Here is a 26,158-nt window from a genome sequence, read left to right on the forward strand (position 1 = left end):
TGGCAGCCGGCTTTAACCCAGTCACCTGGCTATTACTGTTCCCTGCTATTAATACCTCTGAGGGCCGTGCTGGGGGAAGAGGAGGCTAAGCTTCACCTGAAAGAAAGTGGCCTGGGGTTTAAGTTGTAATTAGTGGCCAGATTGTTGCGTTAAAGGCCCAATCGGTGATCCAAATGTAAGCAAAGCCCTGTTTGCTTACATTTATTCTCAAGTTGATTGACTGAGCAATTAACAATAGACAACAGATATACTGTATGCATTTTTTATCTTAGCCGCTGTATTGGCAAACATTAGACATTTAGCAAGAGAAGCTAAATACTTACAAATTGATCCACCCCACTACCTTTAAGGACTCTATTGTTCTTTACACACATTTGTTCTTGTCACCCAGCCTATTAACTGTAATTTGTCTCTTCTGCTTCATGTATTACATACCTTGTATTTTTATTTGGTTGTTTGTTTGATGTGTGTTCTAATTATTTCCCTTACCTCTGTGATGTATGTATCTGTCTCTTTTCTATTTGATAAAAAAGGTTTGTCTCCTTTCCCTGTTACCCTTCGAGAGGCCCCTCACCAGGCCGTCATTGTAAATAAGAATTTGTTATTCTAGATTCTAGGTTATTTGTTCTTATTATTAAGCGTTCACATAAGCGTGAGACAACTTTGTGTTGTCATTACTATTATTCAATTGTAAAGTGTATCTAAATAATAGTGACAAAATCAAATAAGACAATTTCACACATTGTCATTATTATTATTATTATTATTATTATTATTATTATTATTATTATTATTATTATTATTATTATTATTATTATTATTATTATTATTATTATTATTATTATATTATAAACAAGCATCCTGTCGATCTTTTAATTCAGAGCCCTGCTGGTCTAGTGGTAAATTCCAAGTTGCCCGAACTCGCGACCGGGTTTCAATTCCCTGATTCTCCCATGTTTTTTGTATTTATATGAAATGGACGAATGCACTTTTGCACGCAAATCACAAGTATTTAACATCAGCGTTATATAATATAATATGTAGATTGTTGTCATACAATAAGAGAACAAGCTCTTTAAATACATGTTTCTGGGTGGCTACATCTGTAAAATTATTACCTGATTGAATGATTATTTTGTAATTTAATGAGTTTCTGTTGATTGTTTTACTGTTATTGGTAATGTTATGGTATTTTTTATATGGATAATCAGCAGAGATTTTGGGCAACGGGCTGTCAGACACAGACACTGTCTGAGCAGAAGGCGCTCATTGATCTTTCATGTGACGAGCTACTGAAAGTCAAGTTCACTGGACAGACCCTCGCTAAGTTCTGGATATCAGTCCGGAACGAGTACCCAGTGTTGTGTAATGCTGCGCTGAGAAAGCTTGCCACATATCATGGAACTTCCCATTAAGTCTAGTTTTTTTACATTCTTGAAAAGCGCATGTGAACGCATTTTCTTTTCTTTTTTATGTTCTGGCAACATATTTTGGCTAAATATGCCTAATTTATAAATGTGTATACAGAAACAATTCCGTTGCTTTTGTTGATAATATTCATTCATTTAATTGATAACATCGTGCTGTAATTTCATTTTCGAATAAATATGCATGATCAAGTTCCACAACGTGTGCTTTTATTTTGATATTCCTTATTTCCACGTTGAAATTATGCAGGGGTTCTCAAACTTTTTATACCACAACCCCATTTTATTTAGGATCTTTTTTGGCAACCCCACACTTAATGTATCGCGTAATTTCAACATGGAATTAAGGAATATCAAAATAAAAGCACACGTTGTTGAACTTGATCATGCATATTTATTAGAGCATTTAATTATAGGACTATGTTATCAATACACATTTATAAAACGAGGCATATTTAGCTCAAATATGTTGCCAGAACATAAAAAAATATATATATATTTGATTTTTTATTATTATATATATTTTTCCAATGCTCTTTTTTTACTGTCACCTACCCACAACCTCACTTTGGGTCACGACCCCTAGTTTGAGAACCGCTGCTCTATTTAGATGGGTCATGACATGACGCAAATTCAGCCTATTTGCATTTAAATGGGGGGAAGGGGAAAGAATGGAGACACAGAATCAGCTATTAGCTAGTAGAAGAGCTACAGTATAGCATTTAACACCTTGGCCTGCTCCTTTCTTCCTGGTTCAGCTGTTGGCATCCACAAGTCACAAAACCTTTGTTGGACCTTATGGAAATAACATTTTAGAATTCTTAATTTGGGTGGTGTACCCTTTTAATAACTCCTTAACAACCATGTCACCCTACCTCCCCAAGCTTTTGGCGAGCAAGCCAGGAGAAATGTAACCAGAGCGTTTTTTATTTGGACCAGAAGGACCAGAAGATATGTGACAGACAGGTAGTCAGGGATGCTCAGTGATGACCTGTGTGTGTGTGTGTGTGTGTGTGTGTGTGTGTGTGTGTGTGTGTGTGTGTGTGTGTGTGTGTGTGTGTGTGTGTGTGTGTGTGTGTGTGTGTGTGTGTGTGTGTGTGTGTGTGTGTGTGTGTGTGTGTGTGTGTGTGTGTGTGTGTGTGTGTGTGTGTGTGTGTGTGTGTGTGTGTGTGTGTGTGTGTGTGTGTGTGTGTGTGTGTGTGTGTGTGTGTGTGTGTGTGTGTGTGTGTGGGCGTGTGTGTGTGTGTGTGTGTGCGTGCGTGTGCGTGTGTGTGTGTGTGTGTGTCCCCACAGATCAGCGGCGATGCTGACCAGCTTCATGGAAGGGCTCCTCTGCTGCCTCACGGGGAAGTCGGCCAACGTCGTGGTTCCCATAGAAACCTCAGAAGCCGCCGACGGCTACGAGTTTGTGGAGGTGAAACCGGGCCGGGTCCTGCGGGTCCGACACATCATCCCCGACCGGCCGCTGGTGGAGGAGCCCAGCGGGCAGGGCGGAACCGTCAGCTGCAAGCGGAAGATCACCGTCTACCGGAACGGGCAGCTGCTGATCGAGAACCTCGGGGAGACGGCGAAGGCGGAGCTAGCCAACGGCCCCGTTGGAGAGACGGAGGCCAACACGGTAGAGGTGGACACGTCCGACTGTAACAGCGTCCCTGCGTCGGGGGGGAAACCTCGGCCCGAGGAGGCGGACGCGGAGCAGCCCAAGAAGCGCAGAAGGAAGCCCAAGCGTACGGTGGTGATCGACTGCGAGAGGAAGATCACGGCTTGTAAAGGGACGCATGCGGACGTGGCGCTGTTCTTCATCCATGGGGTGGGAGGCTCGCTGGACATCTGGGGAAGCCAACTGGACTTCTTTTCCCACCAAGGCTACGAGGTGATCGCCCCCGACCTGGCGGGTCATGGAGCCAGCTCCGCGCCCCAGATAGCCGCAGCGTACACCTTCTACGCTCTGGCCGAGGACATACGGCTCCTTTTCAAGAGATACGCGCGCAAGAGGAACATTCTCATAGGACACTCTTACGGGTAAATTACATCACAACATACAGTTTATCATTTGTGGGACGCTTTATCCAAGACCTTAGGCTATGAGTGCTGAAACCTTTTGTATGCCTGGCCTCAGGGGGAATTGAACCCATACTAGGGGTCCAAGGATCCAGGGTTCCTTTACTAGGCCTGTGGGGGTCTCCCCTGGACAAGGAAGAATGTCATATTTCCTTGGGACAAAATCTCCAAGGAAACTGCCACAAGATGGTTATGTTACTGTACTTAGTATTCTTTTACTGCAGTTATTTGATTTTCCATGTCAATACAATACTTTGAATTCTTCAGGAAAACAAGCACAAGAAGGTACTGCATGTGCGAGAGAAGTACAAGGATGTACATTCTAAGTCAGTACATTGTAAAGAAATGACAGATAGCAACAAACCAAACACCATGATTGTAGTGATTCTTGTTGTCTGTCCTGTTCCCAGCCTTGGTCGCACAATTAACTTCTATTCTATTCTATTTTCTTTCATTATTATCTTTTGTTCTCTTTCTATCTATCCCATTATTTTCTTATTTCTTCTCTTCTCTTCTCTTCTTTTCCCTTCTCTTCTCTTCTCTCCTCTTTTCTTCTCTCCTCTCCTCTTCTCTTCTCTTCTCTCATCTTTTCTTCTCTCCTCTTCTATTCTCTTCTTTTCTCTCCTCTTCTCTTCTTTTCTCTTCTGTTCTCTTCTTTTCTCCTCTTTCTCTCCTCTTCTGTTCTCTTCTCTCTTTTCTCTCCTCTTCTCTCCTCTTCTCTAGTGTATCATTCTGTACGTTCCTGGCCCATGAGTACCCAGACCAGATCCATAAGATGGTGATGATTAATGGAGGGGGTCCCACCGCCCTGGAGCCCAGCCTATGTTCTATCTTCAACCTGCCCACCTGTGTGCTGCACTGTCTCTCTCCCTTACTGGCCTGGAGCTTCCTCAAGTAAGACTGTGTGTGTGTCTCTCTCTCTCTATCTCTCTCTGTGTGATGACTTGACCATACTGTCATTCTGTTTGCTACAGCTGTCAGAGAGGTGCACCAATCTAGTGATTCCTGATTGGTTTACTGTCAGCTGTGATGTCTCTTCCAACACTCTTTTGATCAGGGTGAAGATTAGAGAGAATTGCTTATCCTTGAGATATGTTGTCCATTGCACCCAAGCCTTCTTTGACACAGTGGTCATCTATCAGCCGTCCATATCAGAGTCCTTGGCTATGACTGTAAGCTAATAGATATTTAGCAGACTCTGACATCTTCAAAAACGTGAAACTTGACAGGGACTTGAAAATCGATCAATCCGGTCATCAGGGCCCAGTAGTTAAAATAGTTTAAAATCAATCAGATCCGATCAGATTTTGAAATTAAATTTTTTGTGATCCAGGATCAGACAACTCAGCCAGATTTTGTCGCGGTATTTCAAAGCAATTCAGGATAGGAACAGAGGAACGGGACCCGTAAAAGCAACACAACAGATTCAAAGGGGAAAATGCCAACCGGCGTGTATTTATTTATACAAACAAATAACAAATCAAACAACAGAACACACAAAAAACTACTATGGTGGTGTAGTGTGGGAAGCCTGGAATATGATGTGTGTAATTAATCAATGTGTCTGTAAGCTGGTGACTATGTGTGTGGGTTTAACAATGTAGATGGGGTCTTACCGTGTTGTAATAATTGGCCTAGGTAGTCGAAAACACTCCAGGGAATAGTCGGGGGTCCGGGGTCTATATACGGGGGGCAGGCGAGAGAGAAAAAACACGGGGTAGGCAAGTGGATAAAAAATACCAGGGGATCAAGCGAACACGAGCGTGGGGTGATTCGGCAACGGCGTCCCCCACACTAGACAAGAGAGAGAGAGAGAATAAGTAAGGTTAATTATCAGCCAGTAAATACAAGCGAACGACGACGGTTTAAATACCAGCAGTAATTTCAAATGCTATTGACAGGAATAGACAAAATAGTCAGAAAAGGTATACGATGCAAAACCTACTGTTCCTGGTAGAACGAATGCGCATTGTCCTCAGGGCAGGTCAGCGTTTATACTCCCATCCGTCACTGGCAGGGAGACAGGAGCCCCTGATTGCAGATTGGTCACAGGTGTCGGCTGAGTACCTCTGGGGGGAGCTACTAGGCTGAGGCCATGTCCCCACATATCTGGATCTTTTGCCAAACGCACATTTTATTCCACGATTGGGCCTTTCATCCACACGTAAAGCGTGTTTTCAGAGACATAAACGGAGATTTTCTTAAACGCATTTTAAAGTGAAGATTTTCCAAAATATCCGTTCAGTGGATCCGTGCAGCCACTGTAAACGCATAGTCTAGATCAGTGGTCACCAACCCGTCGATCTTGATCGACTGGTCGATCTTTGAGACTGTCCCTGTAGATCTTTCCATTTAGATCTGTGGTCCCTGTAGATCTATCCATTTAGATCTGTCCCTGTAGATCTTTTTTTTTTTTTTTTTTTTTTTTTTGGTCTTACCCTGAGAGTCCACATTACAGTTCTACCTTTGTTTTGATGTGAAAAGTGATGCTGCACTTAGCACTGACTGAGAAAGTACACATACAGTTCTACTTTTGTTTTGATGTGAAAATGATGCTGCACTTAGCACTGACTGCACTTAGCACTGACTGCACTTAGCACTGACTGAGAAAGTACACATTACAGTTCTACTTTTGTTTTGATGTGAAAAGTGATGCTGCACTTAGCACACTTAGCTCTTAGCTCTTAGCACAAAAAAAAAAGAAAAAAAAAATGATCTAACCCTAACTAACCATACTGTCATGCACTTGTCCTAATAAACGAACCTACACTGTAGCACTCAACACTTTGACGAACATTGTTACTCAGCTGATAGAGTTGTGCCCTTCCTGATGGCTTGTCGTACAGAACTTGTAAGTCGCTTTGGATAAAAGCGTCAGCTAAATGACTAAATGTAAAATGTAATGACTGAGAAAGTACACATTACAGTTCTACTTTATAAAATGCTAATTGTAAATATGTTTGTCAATGTTAATAATATGAGAGTCCACATTACAGTTCTACTTTTGTTCTGATGTGAAAAGTGATGCTGCACTTAGCACTGACTGCACTTAGCACTGACTGAGAAAGTACACATTACAGTTCTACTTTATAAAATGCTAATTGTAAATATGTTTGTCAATGTTAATAATATGAGAAAGTCCACATTACAGTTCTACTTTTGTTTTGATGTGAAAAGTGATGCTGCATAAGATGACTGCACTTAGCACTGACTGAGAAAGTACATAATAGTTCTACTTTGACGTTTTAATGTTGGACCAAAGCATTGCATGTAATTAGAATACAGGCAAATAAAAGTCATTTAGTTTAAAGTACAATCTTGGCTGTCTTTTTCTCTCAACGCTTCAATAGGTAGATATTTCCTTCACCAAAAAAAAAAGAAAGGTGATCTTGGGCTTAAAAAGGTTGGTGACCACTGGTCTAGATAAACGATGACGCCACAGCTCACTACGCATGCTCAGACTGTGGCGGGCTGTAATAATATCTGGCCCGTCAGATTGTTTGGCGAATATTACTTTACTATTTCTCTAATATATATCAGACCGACTATAGGCTAGCTAGGCTATATATTTCAGCTATAATGTCCTAACAGAGAAACTACCACCACCTAAAACATCCTTATTACACCTTGTTTTATCCATATAGGCAGTAGCGCTTTGAAGTAATAATAACTTCGGTGGACTTGGTGCTGAAACTTGAAACTTGAAACTTGAAACTTGAAACTTGAAATGTCATTCAAACCATCCTTACTTATATATGCGACGATGGCACCACACGTGAACAGTACAATGCAATTAATGACTGTCTTGTTGTAATTAATATATATATAACTACCCAAAATCCGAATCCGAATCTGATCCGATCAGATAGGGATTCAAATATTTGAACTACTGGACCCAGATATATCAGAGTAAACAGGTAGATTATGTTCTGTTCCTGCTGCCATTGGTAACGGATGTCCTTAAAACAATAGCGAATCTTTGAAATGTTAGAATCTTAACTGTGTGTGTGCATGACAGAATGAGAGAAACATGCAACACTGATTTACTTGGCACAACAACAGCAAAACATTTGTGACCCAGTCTGACTATTAAATATACTCTCCCACCTCCTCATCCACTTCTTCCTCCTTTTCCTCTTCCACCTCCTCCTCCCCCTCCTCTTCTTCCTCTGCTCTTCCCCCAACAGGGCGGGGTTTGCTCGGCAGGGTGTCAAAGAGAAGCAGCTGTTGAAAGAGAACAACGCCTTCAATGTGTCGTCGTTCGTCCTGCGTGCCATGATGAGCGGCCAGTACTGGCCGGAGGGGGATGAGGTTTACCACGCTGAGCTCACTGTACCCATCCTGCTGGTACACGGCATGTACGACAAGTTTGTCCCTGTGGAGGAGGACCAGAGGATGGCTGAGGTGAGGAGTGTGTGAAGCAGTCCAAGTGGGCCAAGGACCTGTGCTGAATACATTTTGTCCCTCTCTTTTCTTCTTTTAAAGGAGAGTATATACACACAAAAGCACCTTACGTGACTTACACACCACACAAAAGCACCTTAAGGGACTTGTGGACTCGAGTCACATGACTTGGACTCGAGTCAGACTCAAGTCACGAATTTGATGACTTTAGACTTGACTTGACAAAATCAAAAAAGACTTGCAACTCGACTTTGACTTTAACACCAATGACTCGTGACTTCACTTGGACTTGATCCTTTTGACTTGAGAAGACTTGATACCTTCCCCCATGCCCAAAGATAAAAAAGTTATGTTATTAAATACTGAATGGTTCGTACAGCGTTATTTTTATGTAGATTGGTAGCGAGCGGTAGTAATCCAGCGCAGTCCTCCTGACTCCTGTCTGTGTGTCACCTCGAGTAGGGTATAACTGCAGTGCTATTGGTCACCTCACCTGCGGGCTGCGGGGACCAATCACGCTGTGCTGGGGGCGTGTTTTGTTTACTCTAGTCTCGACTGTCATGGCGGCCCCCACTACTCACGTTTTTACAGATGGATATTCTCACTATTTCTCTTTTATCGAGCACAAAGAAAATAACGTTTTAGTTAAATGTAATTTGTGTCTGGGCTCAAAGATCATATCTACTGCCCATGCTTCAACGAAGCTAGTAGCTGAGTCTAACGTTAACAGGACTCATCCGAAGCCACTTGCCACCCGGTTTCAGGGATCTACAGTAAGGCGTTATCATACCAGGCGGCACACTGCAAATGAGACAGAAAACTTTTCCCAACTACTTGGATAGAGAAATAGAATATACAAAATGGAAATGAGATAAAGAAAATGTTTGAGGGGCTGGACTACATCTCCACCACCGCAGACTTTGGTGAGTTCAGTGATGGGAATGCAAATTAATGGAAACAGTTGATCAACAGATTTTGACTGTACGAATCTGCAAGGGAATCTCATCAATACTAATCAAACAATAGTCCTTTCATGCACAATTGATATCCTAACTATTCTAACATTGCAATGCACGATTGATATATTAACCAACGTTGCAAGCCGGTTATAATGAAATGCTCCGACATCAAGAGAGAGACTAAATGCCTTGTCATTTCAGTACAGATTTCTTATACCCCAAAATTGATAAAGGGTTAAGGTAGACTAGTTGAACCAAGGTCTGCTATTTGTTTTTGTTGTCATATTGATGTGCCTTTCTCATGGCTACCCATGTATTTCCATGGAATTATTGGAAGTTTATTTGGAAAGTAATAAATACACATTTTAAAAACCATTCATGCATTACATTGTGTAAATATAATATATTATTACTCTGTTGTTAAAATGGTACTACATTTGGTGAAGCGCGCATTATGACTTGTTTAGGACTCAAAACTCAAAGGTTAGGACTTGGGACTCGACTTGGGACTTGACTCGGGACTTGAGTACCAAGACTTGAGACTGACTTGAGACTTGCAAAACAATGACTTGGTCCCACCTCTGGGACTTACACACCACACAAAAGCACCTCTGGGACTTACACACCACACAAAAGCACCTTAAGGGACTTACACACCACACAAAAGCACCTCTGGGACTTACACACCACACAAAAGCACCTTAAGGGACTTACACACCACACAAAAGCACCTCTGGGACTTACACACCACACAAAAGCACCTCTGGGAATTACACACCACACAAAAGCACCGTAAGGGACTTACACACCACACAAAAGCACCTTAAGGGACTTACACACCACACAAAAGCACCTTAAGGGACTTACACACCACACAAAAGCACCTTAACCCCTTAAGCCCGGTACTGGTACAAAATTGATACCACGCCATAAATAGATGAATACAGAACGTAGAAGTACTTGTAGAAGTGGAGCAATCTTCCATTTACTTTCCATTAAATTATCTGAAAATATAGGTTAAGTGACTTACACACCACACAAAAGCACCTTAACACAATCCCGCCCAACAACGTATATATCCGTGTTTCGAATCCATGCTTAAAGGACCGAGGACGGATATATCCGTGGCAAGGTTGTTTTGGCTTTTATTCCATTTTAATAACCTATTCAAGGTCGCCGAGCGGCACTGCAGATGTACCCTACTCTTTGAATTCGAGAAAGTGCATTATCGGCCAGATCCTCTTAGGGGCGCTATCTCGATAATGCAGTGTTCCCTGTGGCAGAAGCTGTCTTTTCTTTCTGGATCTCTAATGTAGTTTTCTACTCACCTGAAGCGAGCGCTATTGTCTGTTGCACGGAATACGTTTTGGATCGCGGATTTCACTATGCAGTAAGGGGATATATCATCAGCCAATGGACATATCGATCTACCAGATGGCGATCGATAACTGGGAAATGCTCGGGGGGATCCAACCGGCTCATGGTAATATCTTTTTCACGTAAATTACATGCTGATCAGAGCTTGTTATGATACTCACCCAGGCGATCACCGTATGTGGCTACTGAGATGAACACGGTTATTGGTAATCAATAATCAGAAACAACGTCCCCCGCCCCCCCCCCCCCCCCCCCCTTTCATGCATACATGCTTGAGGATCGTACCGACCATATGCAGTTTGAGTTTTAACTGTAGCTTCTGTATAACGGAAATGCCATTGGATATAACGTTAGTAGCTATTAGCCCTTTATCCAGCCTTCCAGGAAATATACTAGACCAAATCCCGTATAACGCTTATATTCACAGCGCTATAAAATGAGAACGTATTGATGCATTTTTTTTTCTTTAAGCCATTTTGAAGGGACGGTCTATGGTCTCAATTGACAATGAGAATGGACAGATAGCAATACTATAAAGTATAGATTTAGCTCTACAAACAGCCCCACGGACTGTGCAAGTCTTTTTACATATGCTGGTCGTCTAGAGTGATATTAGACGCATCCCAGTGGCCGCCAATGTGTTAAGTGACACAAGCACACTTATTACACGCACTGCTAATATACCTTGTATTGTATAGTTTGTATAGATATAATATGCATTGTGTCTTATGTTTAGTTTTAGTTTATAGTTTATAGTTTATTTATAGTTTGTATAGTATAATTTAGTTGTACAGATAGAATATACATTGTGTATATGTTTAGTTTATAGTTAAGTTTATAGTTAAAGTTACATATAACTGGCTTCTTGAGAAGTGTGTAAGAACTAGAACGTCCATTCATGGATTAATTAATCAAGGCTTTATTTGAAAACCCCAAGATGATTCAGCAATACAGAATATAACATAGTTCAGCACGGTTATATATCGTAATAGCTTACGCTCTGCTCGTAGTGGAACTGTCCCTTTATCCAGTCTAATAATGAATAATTTTCTCCACATGCACACACCCATCCGCCTGGCCACACCCACATCTGCTCCTCTACATAAGCGGGGTCGTGCCCACACCATCAGCTCCTTCCCTATTTTCACCACCGAAAAAGTGCCTGTATACACCACTTTAGAGTTTAGTGCCAAAATAGTTTGTTGACGAGAAGAGGAGCTGCGTTGACATTGTATCTTTGTTTTCTCTCTCACTATTTTTCGAGGGAAATGAAGCGATAATGTCTTCGCCACCGGAGTGTCTAGAAGATGATGATCATTCTGACCTCCACCGGCACTTCGCATTAGGGGCGCGCGTCGCTGAGCAATCCCCGCCGGCATTGTCTCCGGCTCTGCAGCTGGATGCTATGCTTGGGAGGCGGTCGGCTGTGTGAGGGCTGACGGCCTCTCTGGGCGGGTGATGTTTTTTGCGATGCGAGCTTCAGGTGTGTCAGTTGTGGGGGGACAACTGCTCAGCTTACGAAGGTCGGCTCCAGGCTAGAATCCTTTTCGCTGCCCTTTAGCGGCGTGGAGGGGGTTCTAGTCTGATGCCCCACGATAAAATAGGCTCCTCCTCAGTGAAGTCTAGCTTTGTTTTCCTGGGACCGTGATTCCGAATCTGCGGTTCAATTCCCCGGGTCTCTGGACAAATGGATACCCTCTGCGCTGGCCCCGCTTTTCAAGACGAAAAACACCCGGCGCGAGGGGGGTGAGCTTGGTGTTTCATTATGAGAATATCTCCGAGTCGAGCCCAGCTCTCGGCGTTGCTACCAGCTTGGCTGGTCGTTCATACTAATACAATTGGCAGTATTAGGGGGTGGGAAGCTGGTGGGTGGGGATCGGACTTTGTGGACAGCGACTCCTACAGGTCGGTTGGTGCGCCTGCGCAGTAGAATCAGGAAGCGACGAGGGCGGCGTGTCCCTTCCACGCAGACCCTCGCCGTTGAGAGATCGCGCTGTGCAGGTGAAAAGATGCGACGGCTGCCTCCTCGAGTAACGGAGGGGACACGTGATGCAAGGCTTCGTCCACATTGCAGCCGGCTTGTGGGAGGCATGGCCTAACAACGTTCAAGACAGGGGAGGGTAGAATTGGACAATACGAAATTGGGGACGGGAGAAAAAATAGAAAAATGGAGAGAAAAAGTAGATAAAAAAAAGAGAATATCTCCGAGCTCAGGTCGGCTGCAGCCCACTTACAACGAGGGGCTTGCTGCCGATACCGCTGTGTCTGGTAAACACAGTTCTGTGAAGGGGCGTGTGTTGCCTTTTTTCCTTTTTTCTTCGGATAAGAAGAGGAAAAGACAGCGGCTGTCTGAAGTGTTGGCCTGTCTTGGTATTCTCACGTTGTACAGCTTCAGTAGTAGCCGCTTAGCTTGCCACTGCGTTAGCTGGAGGCTACGCTCGGCTAGAAACGTTAGCTTGATGCTATCAGTTAGCCTGGAGTTAGCTGTTAAGCTTATGCTACAACCATTGGCGCTAGCCGTGAGGATAGCGGGCCCTGGCACTTTGACTACGACGTCATCTCTGGCAGAAGATGTCGTTGGGCCTGCGCCATGACCGGTTGCAGGAGGGGGGCGTCACGCCGGAGCGAGGCTCCAGCTATCGCCTCTTCTGGCCTTGCCAGCGAGAGGCCTCGTCGACGTGGTAGACCAACCTGTGTTGCGGCCTTTCGTCCTGTGTACGTCGGTGCAGGTAAGATGTCCGTAGGACATTGCTCCACTCTTCCTTCCTCCCCCTCCCGAATGTTTTTGGTTAATAACGATGTCTTTGTTTAACAAAACATATGTTGCTTCACTACATTTGGAGATACGACGTGTGGTGTGAAAATTGTCTTGGTTGCTTTTTATAGCTTAGGTTAGCATTGGCCAAGGCTTATGTCTTCTCTCTACCTGAAAACAGCGTTGTTTTTTACATGAGTAAAAATTAACTGGGTTTTTTGTTGTATGATGAGAAGTTGTGTGTGTTCATGTAACGTGGCTGAGTCCACAACTGGCTGGGTGTTACCCTACAACGCTGTACATAGTGGCATATGATCGAGGGCCTCTCTTAGCTTGTTATTCTTTACTTAAGGGTAATGATAGAAATAACAAGTGGCAAGTTTTCACACATAAGCAGAGCTGTGGGAAACCTGTTTTCAAACGAGGTTATCGGCTGTGGCTGGCGTGCATGATGTAAAGCTTTTACTCTACAGGTAAAAGTATGTGCTTCATCTGGCCCGCCATGCGCCTGGTATCACGGCTCTGTTTTTTCATTTGGGGTCGTATCAGGGGTGAGGTGGTGAGGGGGTGGGTAAAATTATTCCCCGGTTTGCCCCTGGCCCCCACATTTTTTATTTTATTTTTTTTTAAACTTACATTTTTTATTAACAGTTATTTAGACAGACAGCACTTACAAAAAATAAATAATAAAAAATGAAGAGACTAGTATCACAATAAAACGAAAAGAAAAAACAGTGCACTTAAATATTTACATGGGTATCACATGGTTAGTTGTCTGGTTCCCCTACTGTTGTTTTCTAGGTATTTGATACAAAGGCTGATTGTGTATCTCCCTTAAACAGGCATAAACAGGTAATTCCTACTCAAAGACAATAAATGCTGACTAAGGTTTGTATGTGTGATCTGGGTCCAGAGACCCTCCTTGAGTTTCTTTCTTCCCTTCTCCTTCGTCCTTTCTTTTTTTTCTCTTGTTTATTAACTTTCACTTTGCCTTTTGTTTCACCCATACACAAACCACATCATCCCTGAATATTTAATATCACACCGTTAAACAGACATAAATAATAAGGTATAAAAGCATTCAGCACTTGTAATATCCCAAAAACAAAATAGAAAATATTAACTAAAGTACAGGTGTGTGACATGGGTTCATAGACCCTGCTTGAACATCTTTCCTCCTTTACCCTTCGCTCTCTTGTGTTGCATTTGGTTCTTCCTCTGTGATGTCGTTCTCGTTCCTTTTATAATCCTCCCACTTTCCCCATCTTTCCCCAAATTTCTCTTCCTGTAACCTCAGCATGTGTGTTATCCTTTCCATATCCTGTATTTCTTCCACTATTCCTACCCATTTTGCTATTGTCGGTGGGTCTTCCTTATACCACAGTCTCGTTATTGCTTTTCTGGCCGCTATCAACATTATCTTTATTAAATATTTGTCCCCCCCTTGTATTCCCTCGTGTGTCAGGTCTCCTAAGTAAAGCACCAGTCCTGTTTGTGGTATCCTGTATCCTAATATTCTGATCATTGCTTCCCCTATCTCCTCCCAATACCCCTTCAGCTTCTGACATCCCCAGAATATGTGCGTGTGATTTGCCCCCTCCTTCCCACACATCCTCCAGCATGCTTTTTGTGTTGGTGCATATTTTCCCCCCACATTTTGTTTACAAAATGTGTGTTGATTCACTATATTTTGGGGGATACGGTGTAATCCCTCTGCTACTGCTGGGGTTGTGCTCTTGCTTAGAGAGAGGCAGTTTTCTCTGAAAATAGTTTGGTCGTTATCATGTAGACTTAGCAAGGCCTAGGCTGTAACCAGCACTTGATCAAGGACTTATGTCTTCTCTCATCATAAAAAACGGCGTTCCTCTTGCAGTAGTGAGAGTGAACTTTTTGCCCTTTTTTATTGTGATAGAGGGTTGTGTGTATCGTGTTTTCACGTTTAAGTAAACGTGGCATTGAATCCACAACTGGGTTAGGTGTTGGCCTACAGAAGTTTACACGTGTAGCTCTTGTACCAAGGCCCTGGCCGCGTGAATACTTTCGGCAGCCCACTTGTCCTTCTGCATTGCTCTGATTGGCCGTGCGCGCGCATGCGCATGAGCCGCAACACGCTCCTCAGCCGAGATGCATCCAGCTCAGCCAGGCAGGAATACTGCGCTCTGCTTAAAGGAAAACTCCAACATTTTGGGAAATTAGCTTATTTAACATCTTCCCTGGAGTTAGACAAGAAGATACATACCTTTTTTGTCTCTGTGCGTGCATTTAGCTTTGGGAACAGTCGCTCCGTTAGCGTAGCTTAGCTTCATCACTGGAAGTGGGGGAGATCCGGAGCTTCATCACTGGAAGTGGGGGAGATCCGGAGCCTGACGTTCCCTTACACTGTATACAGTCACGAAATACACTCCAAATACAACTCCAAAACGTTCATGTAAACATGTTGTGACCTGTGTAGTCACCACGTGGAGAAATAAAAAATAATTGAATTAGACAATTACGTTTTATAAGCAAATATACTCTGAACAATTTTTTGCCTAACCACTCCTCTCTGAGCGCAGTCAGTGATTTCAACGTGTCGTCGTGATTGTTGACATTCTCATTCATTCAAAGGATCCGAACCGATTGAAGTTTATGGATACCATGACTTAAAATCCTCTTACCTTGACGATTAAAAGCCTCCCCAATTTAGAAAACAGTAATCCAATGGCTGGTATTGATAATATACTACTAACTACTGGACGCTCTGAGCTAACCGGAGCTAACACAGAACAGGATGGTAAAGCATATATAATGACTTCCTTTCTGGGGTTTTCAAAATAAAAGTGCGACGTTTATAGCAGCGGAAAACGTTTATTTTGTACATTATCGAACGTTAACACGAACCTAAACTAACGTAAAACTAACCTAAAGTTAGTTTAGGTTCGTGTTAACGTTCGATAATGTACAAAATAAACGTCAGGCCAACCCGGAAACCAGTTTTAAAGCCAGTTTTTGCACAAACAAGTTTATCGTCTGTGGCTGGCGTGCAGAATGTGAAGCTGTTACCCTAACAGGTATAATGCGCTTTCATGTAGCACGCTACGACTGGTGTCATGGCTCTGCTTTGTTGTTGCATCGTATCAGGGGTGAGGGGTCATAAGGGGTGGACTAATAAATCCCTCCCCCCCTTTTACTGATTGGCCGGGGGGTGGGACCTCCTGCCTGTCAGTCTCCCTGTCGGCTGAGGGGCAGCGCATCACAGGGATGGGGAAGGGGGTTCCCTGGTTCCACTCCATGTTAGGATGGGTGGGTCACAGGATTTTTCCCCGGCCATGGAATACGTCACTGGGCGCGTTTTCCTATTGGCCAGGAGACATCCGTGAGGTTACAGGCTCTGTGCTGCAGACCGCTGTCTTTGTCAAAGTTGGATGATGCGATGCATTTGAAAACTGTTCGTTTTCTGCTCTGCTCTCTATTACAGTGTGTATTGGGCCGTTGGTCACTTGGCCAGATTATTATTACATGTATCTTTTTCAATTGTTACTCACGTAGAGGTCTCTCTGGGGGAACTTCTGTCTTCCCCTCTTATGTAAGGAGTAGAATTGACGGGGTTGCCCTTAGACGCGTCATATAAGACCCGTGTCTGTGTCTTATTGACCGGCTTCCTGCTGCTCGTCCCAGACAGCATGGAGGGAACGTTGTCTGGTGTTTCTTATTAGAATTCACCATTGATGTGTTTAGGGTTCTTGACGTGCATATAGCGCTGGCCCTGGGTGCTTCCAATGTGGAACCACGTTATGGGCCGGCGCGCTTTGGTTGCCCAATTCATAGAAACGGCGTTTTTTATGCGGGCGACTGGGAAGGAGATTTTTATCTCTACCGAGCGCCAGTGCACTAGGTTAGACTCGATGACTCACGTGCATCTCCGGGGGGAGATGACGGAGTAGATCAATACATTGGCGGAGGGGTCTCACGCCCATGAGGTGGGCCATCTGGAGCAGCGCTTTCACGTACTGTCCATCTTGGTGGCGCCCTCTGTGATGTTTTAGATCGACACGCGTACCTACCCCCCTCTTAGGACTGGGGATGGCGGCGTGACTAGGACACAGGACTGGTTCTGATCGCGCCGGACCAGGTCAGTTAACCCGTTGTCCGCCGGGGCGCAGATCTGCTGTTCTGGTACCCTGAAGGACTTTGTGCTTTTCCAGGGGGAAAATGCCGGGTCGGTCCGGGCTTCGCGGGGAGTGATGTCGTGGATGTGTGTGTCATATGTATGCCACTACGAGTTGCCCATAACAGTGACGTGCTTGGTCCATACTGTGTTGTACCTTGCGCTGTGTTAGGGGGCCTGGTCCTTCTCCATTTGTTTCACCCCTCCCTCCCCCTGCTGGGCGGGGATGGGAGAGGGCTGTCGGGGTGGTTGCTGTCAACCCCTCTAGGCATCCCTGTGTAGGTCCCGGTCCGCCAGGCCCAGGTCCGGACTCGTTCTCGTCTACCTGTTGGCCTGGGTTAACCCTTTGAAAACTGAAACACTTGTACTGCTTGTATAGCCTGTGTATACGCGCAGTTATGTTTCTACGTTTTCTTGGTGGGTAGCCGATGGCCTGGAAGCATGTATATTTTCCCTAACGGAGTTGCACTTCCGCCTTCGGTTTGCACGATCTGAGGGAAGGAGGCCGTTCACACTAGTGTAGAGGGGCTAGTCGCTCAAATATATATCGTTTTATATATAATTGTACCAACACAGATATTCAAGTTCAAGTTTCTTTAATAGTTGTCATACAGAAGTACAGAATACTTTTATACAAAATGCTTCTTACTGTTACGCTCCAGAGACTGTGCGAGACAAGATAAGTATGAAATAAAATAAAGTAGCATGTAAAAAGAAGTAAAAATAGAGGTCACAGTGTTCAGTATAGACATATGTACAATGTTCGATGCAGAATAGAAGTAACTGAGTTACCATACAATATACAATATACAATATACTATGCAATGTACTAATATACAATACTATATAGTGCAAAGCAGAAATGGGATGAGGTACAATTTAGGTACAATTTACAGTAAGGTGTACGAGTTGTAGTGCAAATCCTTTACCAATAAATATAAAGCGTGTTTAGGTGATCTAAAGTGTGGAGAGTGGGTGCTGCAGTGTGTTGTTTGTTTAAAGTGAGTGTGTGCGTGTGGATGTGTGTGCTGTGTGCATTTGATGGTTGTTGCATAGTGTTTATTGTTCATTGAGCAGCCTGATGGCCTGGGGATAGAAGCTTCTTCTGAGTCTTTCTGTGCTCGCCTTGAGACTCCGGTATCGCTTGCCTGACCGCAGCAGTTCAAAGAGGCAGTTGTTCGGGTGGCTGGAGTCCTTGATGATTCTCTTAGCCTTACCCCTGCACCGCTTGTTGTAAATGTTCTGGAGGGTGGGAAGCCCCCCTCCAATTGTGCGTTCCGCTGAACGTGTCACTCTTTGTAGTCTGCTTCGGTCTTGTGCAGTGCTATTCCCAAACCAGGAGGTGATGTTGCCAGTCAGGATGCTCTCTATTGTACATGAGTAGAAGTTCTTAAGGATCTTCTGACTGACTTGGAACTTCCTTAGGCGCCTGAGGAAGTAGAGGCGTTGTCGTGCCTTCTTCACACAATACATCCTTCGGTTTGCGCGATCTGAGGGAAGGAGGCCGTTCACGCTAGTGTAGAGGGGCTAGTCGCTCAAATATATATCGTTTTATATATAATTGTACCAACACAGATATTAGGCAGTACACACATTGTCCTGCAATACATGTACAGTGAATGCACAGCTACATACGCCATTTCGCCCTATATTTCTATTGCTGCTGCGGTCTACAGAGAAATGCAATTCATGAACCATGAAACTGCCTAAAATATATTATATACAATATATATAATTGTATCAACACAGATGCACTGCATGGCACACATTGTCCTGCAATAAATGTACATTTGATGCAGCTAATCACTCGTGTTTGACCTACATGAAAATACCTGAATTGAAAAAGACAAATAGATGTTTATATATTTTTTTATTTCGTGCACGTTGTGCAAATGGAGAGGCTGTGCTCTTTGCACACAACCCGTTTCGGGAAACCCAGCCAGGCGTCGGAGCGGCGGTGTCAGCCTCCCCGCTGGCATTGCTGTCTTCCTCCTCCTCCACCTCGTCCGGAACCTCCGGGACCCAGTCCGCGTCCTCCTCGCCCCCCGAGCCATCGCTGTCGTCCTCCTCCTCCTCCACTAGCGTGAACGGCCTCCTTCCCTCAGAGCGAGCCCACTTGTATCACCGGCAGCTGGACAGCAACATCGGAGCACTGTGATTGGTCCCGCCCCTATCTGCTCCCGGCCAATCAGATCGCGCAAACCGGACACGGAAGTGTTATCTCAGCACCCCCAACTCTGACTGACTTCCCGCGCTCCTGCGTATGTTATCAATTCACAGAAAGGGCGCAGCCAAACATTTTGACTGCTTGCTCTGACTCCAACATGTATGATATCCATAAGGCCTCAAATTGCCTGTACACAATGGAGCAGGCCTCAAAGCTAGGGTGACCACCTGTCCCGCGTTACGCAGGACAGTCCAGATATTGGGACGTTTGTCTCGCGTCCCGCTACAACAAAACAATGTCCCGCAATTCAAAGATAAAAATAAAATTTAAATTAAAATATTTTTTTTTTTTATTATTCAAAGATTATTATTATTATTATTTTTTTTAAATGTTGTTAATTTAATGCCTTGTTCCAATACCCTCTTATATTTAAAATGAAAAAATCGGGCAACGTCAAACCAATGCGCAGCCGAGCGGAGCAGCTCAACTCGAGTCTCACGAGTTGCGCTGCCTGTCACTTGTCAGACAGTCCGAGGACCGAGGCCGAGGCAGCTGCAGTGTGTGTGACGTCAGTCATACCTGATGTTTCTGCAGAATAGCCTAAAGCTTTTTTTACGACGCAGTGCTTGAAGTTGAGGGGGATGACACAACTGTCTGTGAGCTTTTCCAGCTCATGACCAGTCTAAGACTGAAACTTGAACAACGATCAAAGGACCATTATTTTGGATTTGAGACCAGTGCTCTCATGCAGAGGTTTCCTACCGGCCGCACAGGCTGCTGCGATCGAACAGGACTTTTTAATTTTCTATCAGAGAGCGCTCGCTTACCTAGACAAATGGTTTGATTTTGTTATGGTTTGTAACCGACCCCAATCGCACAACACAAGACAGGTATGATGGTTTGCCAAGAAACAGATATTTATTGAGAGACAGGGAAAAAGGGCACTGTCCCTTTAAGGGAGAACACAAAAACAGGAATATAACAAGAGGGGAAAAACTAGGTGCCTTTAAGAGGCGGGCAGGAAAAGGGTACACTAAGGGAAGGTTAATGAACGCTAGGGGAAACATTAAAGGAACGCTAGGGGAAGGTTAAGGAAACAGAGGAACTAGAGACTAGGAGAACTAGGGACAAGGAACTAGGTGGAACTAGAAGGGGAGAACTTGGGAACAGGAACTAGGTGGAACTAGAAGGGGAGAACTAGGGAACAGGAACTAGGTGGAACTAGAAGGGGAGAACTAGGGACAGAGGGGACTGAGGCCCGCGGAGGCGGGCTGGGGACAGGGAGGAACTGGGGACTGGTGGGAAAACATCTGGGCCGCTCCAGGCGTATGCGTAATGGTACAGGGACAGCAGCGGGGCGAGGGCATCGCCACCGGGTGGCTGGCTGTCCGAGCCGAGGAACAGAGTGCTGGAACAGTGGCGGTGGCGAGGGTGTCGTCCACCGGGTAGCCGACTGTCGGAGCCGAGGAACAGAGTGCTGGAACAGTGGCGGTGGCGAGGGTGTCGTCCACCGGGTAGCCGCTGTCGGAGCCGAGGAACAGAGTGCTGGAACAGTGGCGGTGGCGAGGGTGTCGTCCACCGGGTAGCCGCTGTCGGAGCCGAGGAACAGGGTGCTGGAACAGCGGCGGTGGCGAGGGTGTCGTCCACCGGGTAGCCGCTGTCGGAGCCGAGGAACAGGGTGCTGGAACAGCGGCGGTGGCGAGGGTGTCGTCCACCGGGTAGCCGCTGTCGGAGCCGAGGAACAGGGTGCTGGAACAGTGGCGGTGGCGAGGGTGTCGTCCACCGGGTAGCCGCTGTCGGAGCCGAGGAACAGGGTGCTGGAACAGCGGCGGTGGCGAGGGTGTCGTCCACCGGGTAGCCGCTGTCGGAGCCGAGGAACAGGGTGCTGGAACAGCGGCGGTGGCGAGGGTGTCGTCCACCGGGTAGCCGCTGTCGGAGCCGAGGAACAGAGTGGCGCGCCACACCTTGGTGTGCACGTCGGAACCGAGAGACGCATCGGGGTGCGTCTGCGAGGAGGAGTGTGCCAAGCACGAGGATCTTTGGAAGATGCGCGTTGCGCGCTGGAGACTGGAGAGCGTGCCAAGCCCTTGAAGATGCGCGTTGCGCGCTGGAGACTGGAGAGCGTGCCAAGCCCTTGAAGATGCGCGTTGCGCGCTGGAGACTGGAGAGCGTGCCAAGCCCTTGAAGATGCGCGTTGCGCGCTGGTGACTGGAGAGCGTGCCAAGCCCTTGCAGATGCGCGTTGCGCGCTGGTGACTGGAGAGCGTGCCAAGCCCTTGCAGATGCGCGTTGCGCGCTGGTGACTGGAGAGCGTGCCAAGCCCGAGGGTCCGGAAGATGCGCGTTGGTCTAGATGTGCGTCAGGACGAACAGCTGCGCTGGGGTCTGCAGTGGAACGCTGGGGTGCCTCCCGTGGAAGTTACAGGGAGCGCAGAACAGTCTCCTCCACAGGCTACGGCGACAGCAGACGAAGGCTGGAGCAAAACATCTCAAGGCTGGAGAAATCCATATACAGCATTGGTAGACCAGAGGATCTCCCGAAAGAGTCTAGATGTTAGAGAATATGACTCAGCATGAATACAACACGACCCCACGCCGAAACGAGGGGAAGAGCCCTGGTATTTAAAGCCCACAGGGGAACTAATTAGCCTGCCACCACAGGTGCGAGAGGTAATTGATAATAGTCCAGGTGTGGCCACTGAGAGTAAACGAGAGTAAAGAACGAGAGGGTGGGGGCTAGAGAGAGTGAGTGAGAAGGGAATTTCTAACAGTAGGCTTAAAGAAAACAGAGAAAGTTGGTGAGCAGCGGACAAAACCTCACAGATTTCTCTGATCAGAATTACCTGAAACAGGTGTCATGCTTGGCTCTCAAGAAGAGAGCATTCAGCTTCCACGAGCTTCGCGAAGCAGCTGAAGCTCTTAATATCAGCAGCAAACTGGACTCTGCATTGTTTAAAAAATTTTGTGGGTTCACCAGACACATATTGCGGAGACTGTGCTGTCATATATAGGGTTTGTGGAGACTTTGGGTCTCACCCTTTTTGTTATGAGCAAACTGAGTGATCCGCTATTCACAATAAAAACATTATTATATTGTGAAGATCAACCATCGCATTCCGTCTCCTCTCTTCTACACTTCACTGCTAATAATGCTCAGGAAAAGATGCCTGAAAAGACTTAGCTCCTGCTCTTTCTATTAAAACCCTTCTGCCCCCTTAGCGACTATTTTGTGTTTTTTTGCCTATATGTATTTGTGTTTCTGTGTACAACGATGGCTGTGTTGATTATTATGTCATGAAATTGGTTCAGATTGGTCATCTTTGATATATATTCAATGTATAAAAGGATCATCATTATAATACCTCTAAAAAAAAGTTATCCACTTTAGCCTGGCAAAACACCTAGCGCTTTTTTTGTGTTCTCATTGACTCCCATGTTAAAACGCAGATTTTTTATCTGCACTCATTCATTCAATTGCCGCTGTAATTATCAAATACACGCTATTTTCGTAACACCAGGAGCCTCTTGCTCTCCCATGAGTCTGTTACCGTATTATGACACACGGTGGCGTAGTTGCACTATGGCTGCACTATGGCTGGTGTAGGCAGTCAAATCACCGGGCCGTTGTGCTTCCATTGGTCCAGGCGGTGATGTGATCAGCTTGGAGCCGTGTGTGAGTGCTCTGGAGGGGGGGGGGGGGGGGGGGGGGCGCGCGCGGATAGAGAGAAGCGATTGGAGGACTTCCTTCTTCCTCACACACAGCGGCTGAGCTGTGCCGGGTGGAGTCTGCCTCGCGCGGCTTTGCTCTCACAGAGAGAGGAGGAAATAGCGGAAGAGGGCTGGTCCTCAGCACACGGCGGTCTGCTCTTCAGATTTTACCGGGAGAAATGTTCACTGTACCCCCGCTGACATAATAAGCAATAATCGGTGCTTACTAACGTTATTAGTTATGCTATTTCTGACCGAATTAGTCATTCATTTGTAAATATGAATACATATTCTTTTTCACATGGACTCTGTGCATGTTTTCGACGCTGAACTCTGGCGTTGAAAACGTGTAGAAATGTGAACTAAATGCAGATGTCTGCGTTTTCTTTGTCATAAAAAGGGATTTAATATCAAACAAACGGGAATATAAGTGGTTAAGATTTGGAAATAGTTGTAATCTTTTACATATATATTGAGGTTAGGATGTTAGTGCACTTCCTGAAAATTATATGGCCTTAAACTTGATGCAAACATTTCATGCTTACGAATACAACTCTGCAAAGTTGTTAGGGGGGCATAAGGGTTTAATGGAGTGATTTTATCAGCTTGGATACCAAGATTGATGGTTACCTGCTTAGTGATGAAAGTGTGATTAAATAAAGTTGTTGGTGACATAGACAGTAGCGGCTGAGAAGGTGATTGGTGAAGCATCTATACAGTTTAATAAGATTAATAACAAAATGTGATATATATAGCCTACCGTCTGCGTCGAATATGAAATAAAGGCATTTAAATAATAAATACATTTCTTTAATTTTCATTAGCAATAATTTTTTTTAATATATATATATATATATATATATATATATATATATATATATATATATATATATAATATTTTTTTCTCACCTACGTGTACTGCATTGTCCCGCAAAAGCAGTGCTGCTGTCCTGCGACTGAACCATTTTGACCTGGTCACCCTACTCAAAGCCTTTACACAAACATGGTATTGGTACATCTGTCCCAGTTGCATAAAGCAACTGAAGACCTAACTTCTGTACATTTGCATACTCATGACGTCATCTGGTCAGGAAAAGCAGTTCTCCCTATCTCATTAGAGTCTGCGTTTAAATACATTTACATTTACATTTAGTCATTTAGCTGACGCTTTTATCCAAAGCGACTTACAAGTTCTGTACGACAAGCCATCAGGAAGGGTACAACTCTATCAGCTGAGCAACAATGTTCATCAAAGTGTTGAGTGCTACAGTGTAGGTTAGTTTATTAGGACAAGTGCATGACAGTACGGTTAGTTGGGGTTAGATTTTTTTTATAGTTTTTTTTTTTTTTTTTTTCAAATAATGGTTGAAGAAGTGCGTCTTTAGTCGACGGCGAAAGATTGGACGTGATTCGGCTGTCCTAACTGGGGTGGGTAGTTCATTCCACCATTGTGGGGCAAGGACTGAGAATAGGCGACTTCTCTTTGATGACCCTCCCGGAGCTTGGATAGGAGTAGGTCTGAGGCGGCCAGAAGATGCAGAGCGTAGGGGTCTTGAGGGTGTGTAGTTAGAGACCATTGACCGGAGGTAGGCGGGAGCGGTTCCCTTTGCCGCACGGTATGCTAGGTCGAGGGCCTTGAAGCGGATTCGTGCAGCAATGGGAAGCCAGTGCAGGTCCATAAGAAGTGGGGTGACATGGGCCGACTTCGGTAGGTTTGAGATCAGGCGGGCCGCTGCGTTCTGAATGAGTTGAAGAGGCTTAGTGGCAGTGGCCGGGAGGCCAGCGAGCAGTGCATTGCAGTAGTCGAGGCGGGAGATGACTGTTGATTGGACGAGGAGTTGGGTGGCTTCTTTTGTCAGGAAGGGGCGGATCCTTCTGACGTTGCTCAGGAGGAATCGGCAGGTTCTGGTCGTCGCTGCGATGTGAGCAGAGAAGTTCAACTGGTCGTCGAGGACAACACCAAGGTTCTTGGCGGTCGGGGACGCAGTCACAGCTGCATTCTCGACTGTGATTGAAAGGTCGGTTAGGGGGGAGGATTTGGCCGGCAGGTGGAGCAATTCTGTTTTGCTTAGGTTCAGTTTGAGGTGGTTGGACGTCATCCAGGCGGAGATGTCGGACAGACAGGCCGAGATCCGCTCAGAGACGTGGATATCTGAGGGAGGGAAGGAGAGGAAGAGTTGAGTATCGTCGGCATAACAATGGTAGGAGAAGCCATGAGACGTGATAATGTTACTCAGTGATTTAGTGTAGAGGGAGAAGAGAAGGGGTCCTAAAACCGAGCCCTGGGGGACACCCGTCCTCAGGGGGCGGGTGGCCGACAGGGTCCCTCTCCATGACACTTGGTAGGAGCGGTCATTGAGGTATGATGACAACCATGTCAGCGCAGAGCCAGCCACTCCCATTCCTGCGAGGGCCGCAAGGAGGATCTGGTGGTTGACTGTGTCGAAGGCTGCAGATAGATCTAGGAGAATCAGGACAGAGGAGAGGCCTTTCGCTTTTGCTAAGTGAAGTGCCTCTGTGACCGCAATGAGGGCTGTCTCTGTGGAGTGACCAGTCCTGAAGCCTGACTGATTAGGGTCTAGGAGGTCATTCTGTAAGAGATAAGCAGTAAGTTGGTTGGATACAGCACGTTCAAGTGTTTTAGAAAGGAAGGAGAGAAGAGAGACAGGACGGTAGTTGCCTATGACGGTAGGGTTCAGGGTTGTTTTTTTTATGAGCGGCGTGACTGGCTTGTTTTAGGGAGGAGGGGACCACCCCCGAGTTGAGTGAGGAGTTGATGGTTGCAGTTAGGAATGGGAGGATGTCTGGTGCTATGGTCTGGAGGAGTGGGGAGGGTAGCTGGTCCAGCTGGCAAGTAGTCGGACGGTTCGACGTTACCAGTGTCAGGGTCTCTGCTTCTGTAATGGGAGAGAAAGATGACAGAGTGAAGGATGAGGTTCTCGATTCAGCATTTGGAATGGGTGGGGGTTGGGAGAAGGAGCTGCGGATGTTCTCCACTTTTTCCTCAAAGAAGATCGCAAAGTCTTCGGCAGAGAAAGATGAGGGAGGGGGGGGTGGGGGGGGAGTGAGGAGGGAGGACATGGTAGCATGCAGTTTGCGAAGATTCTTGGCAGAGGCCTCGATCCTATACACTTTGTGATGTCATCACTCCACCT

The 26,158-nt window shown here is 45.5% G+C and overlaps 1 protein-coding gene across 1 annotated transcript in view; it reads left to right on the forward strand.

The window, feature by feature from the left end:
• Positions 1-2,730: 2,730 nt before the first annotated feature.
• The window catches only part of abhd8b (abhydrolase domain containing 8b), a gene marked incomplete at both ends in the record, with an annotated part of 30,974 nt that continues 7,546 nt past the window's right edge, over positions 2,731-26,158 (forward strand). The window contains 3 exons of the mRNA XM_084311225.1: positions 2,731-3,449; positions 4,212-4,382; positions 7,676-7,892. Of these exons, the coding sequence (XP_084167351.1) occupies positions 2,731-3,449; positions 4,212-4,382; positions 7,676-7,892 (1,107 nt within the window). The remainder of the gene's footprint in view (positions 3,450-4,211; positions 4,383-7,675; positions 7,893-26,158) is intronic.

This window comes from Notolepis coatsorum (genome assembly GCF_963971535.1).
Source record: "Notolepis coatsorum genome assembly, chromosome: 3".
Classification (NCBI taxonomy): Eukaryota; Metazoa; Chordata; class Actinopteri; order Aulopiformes; family Paralepididae; genus Notolepis; species Notolepis coatsorum.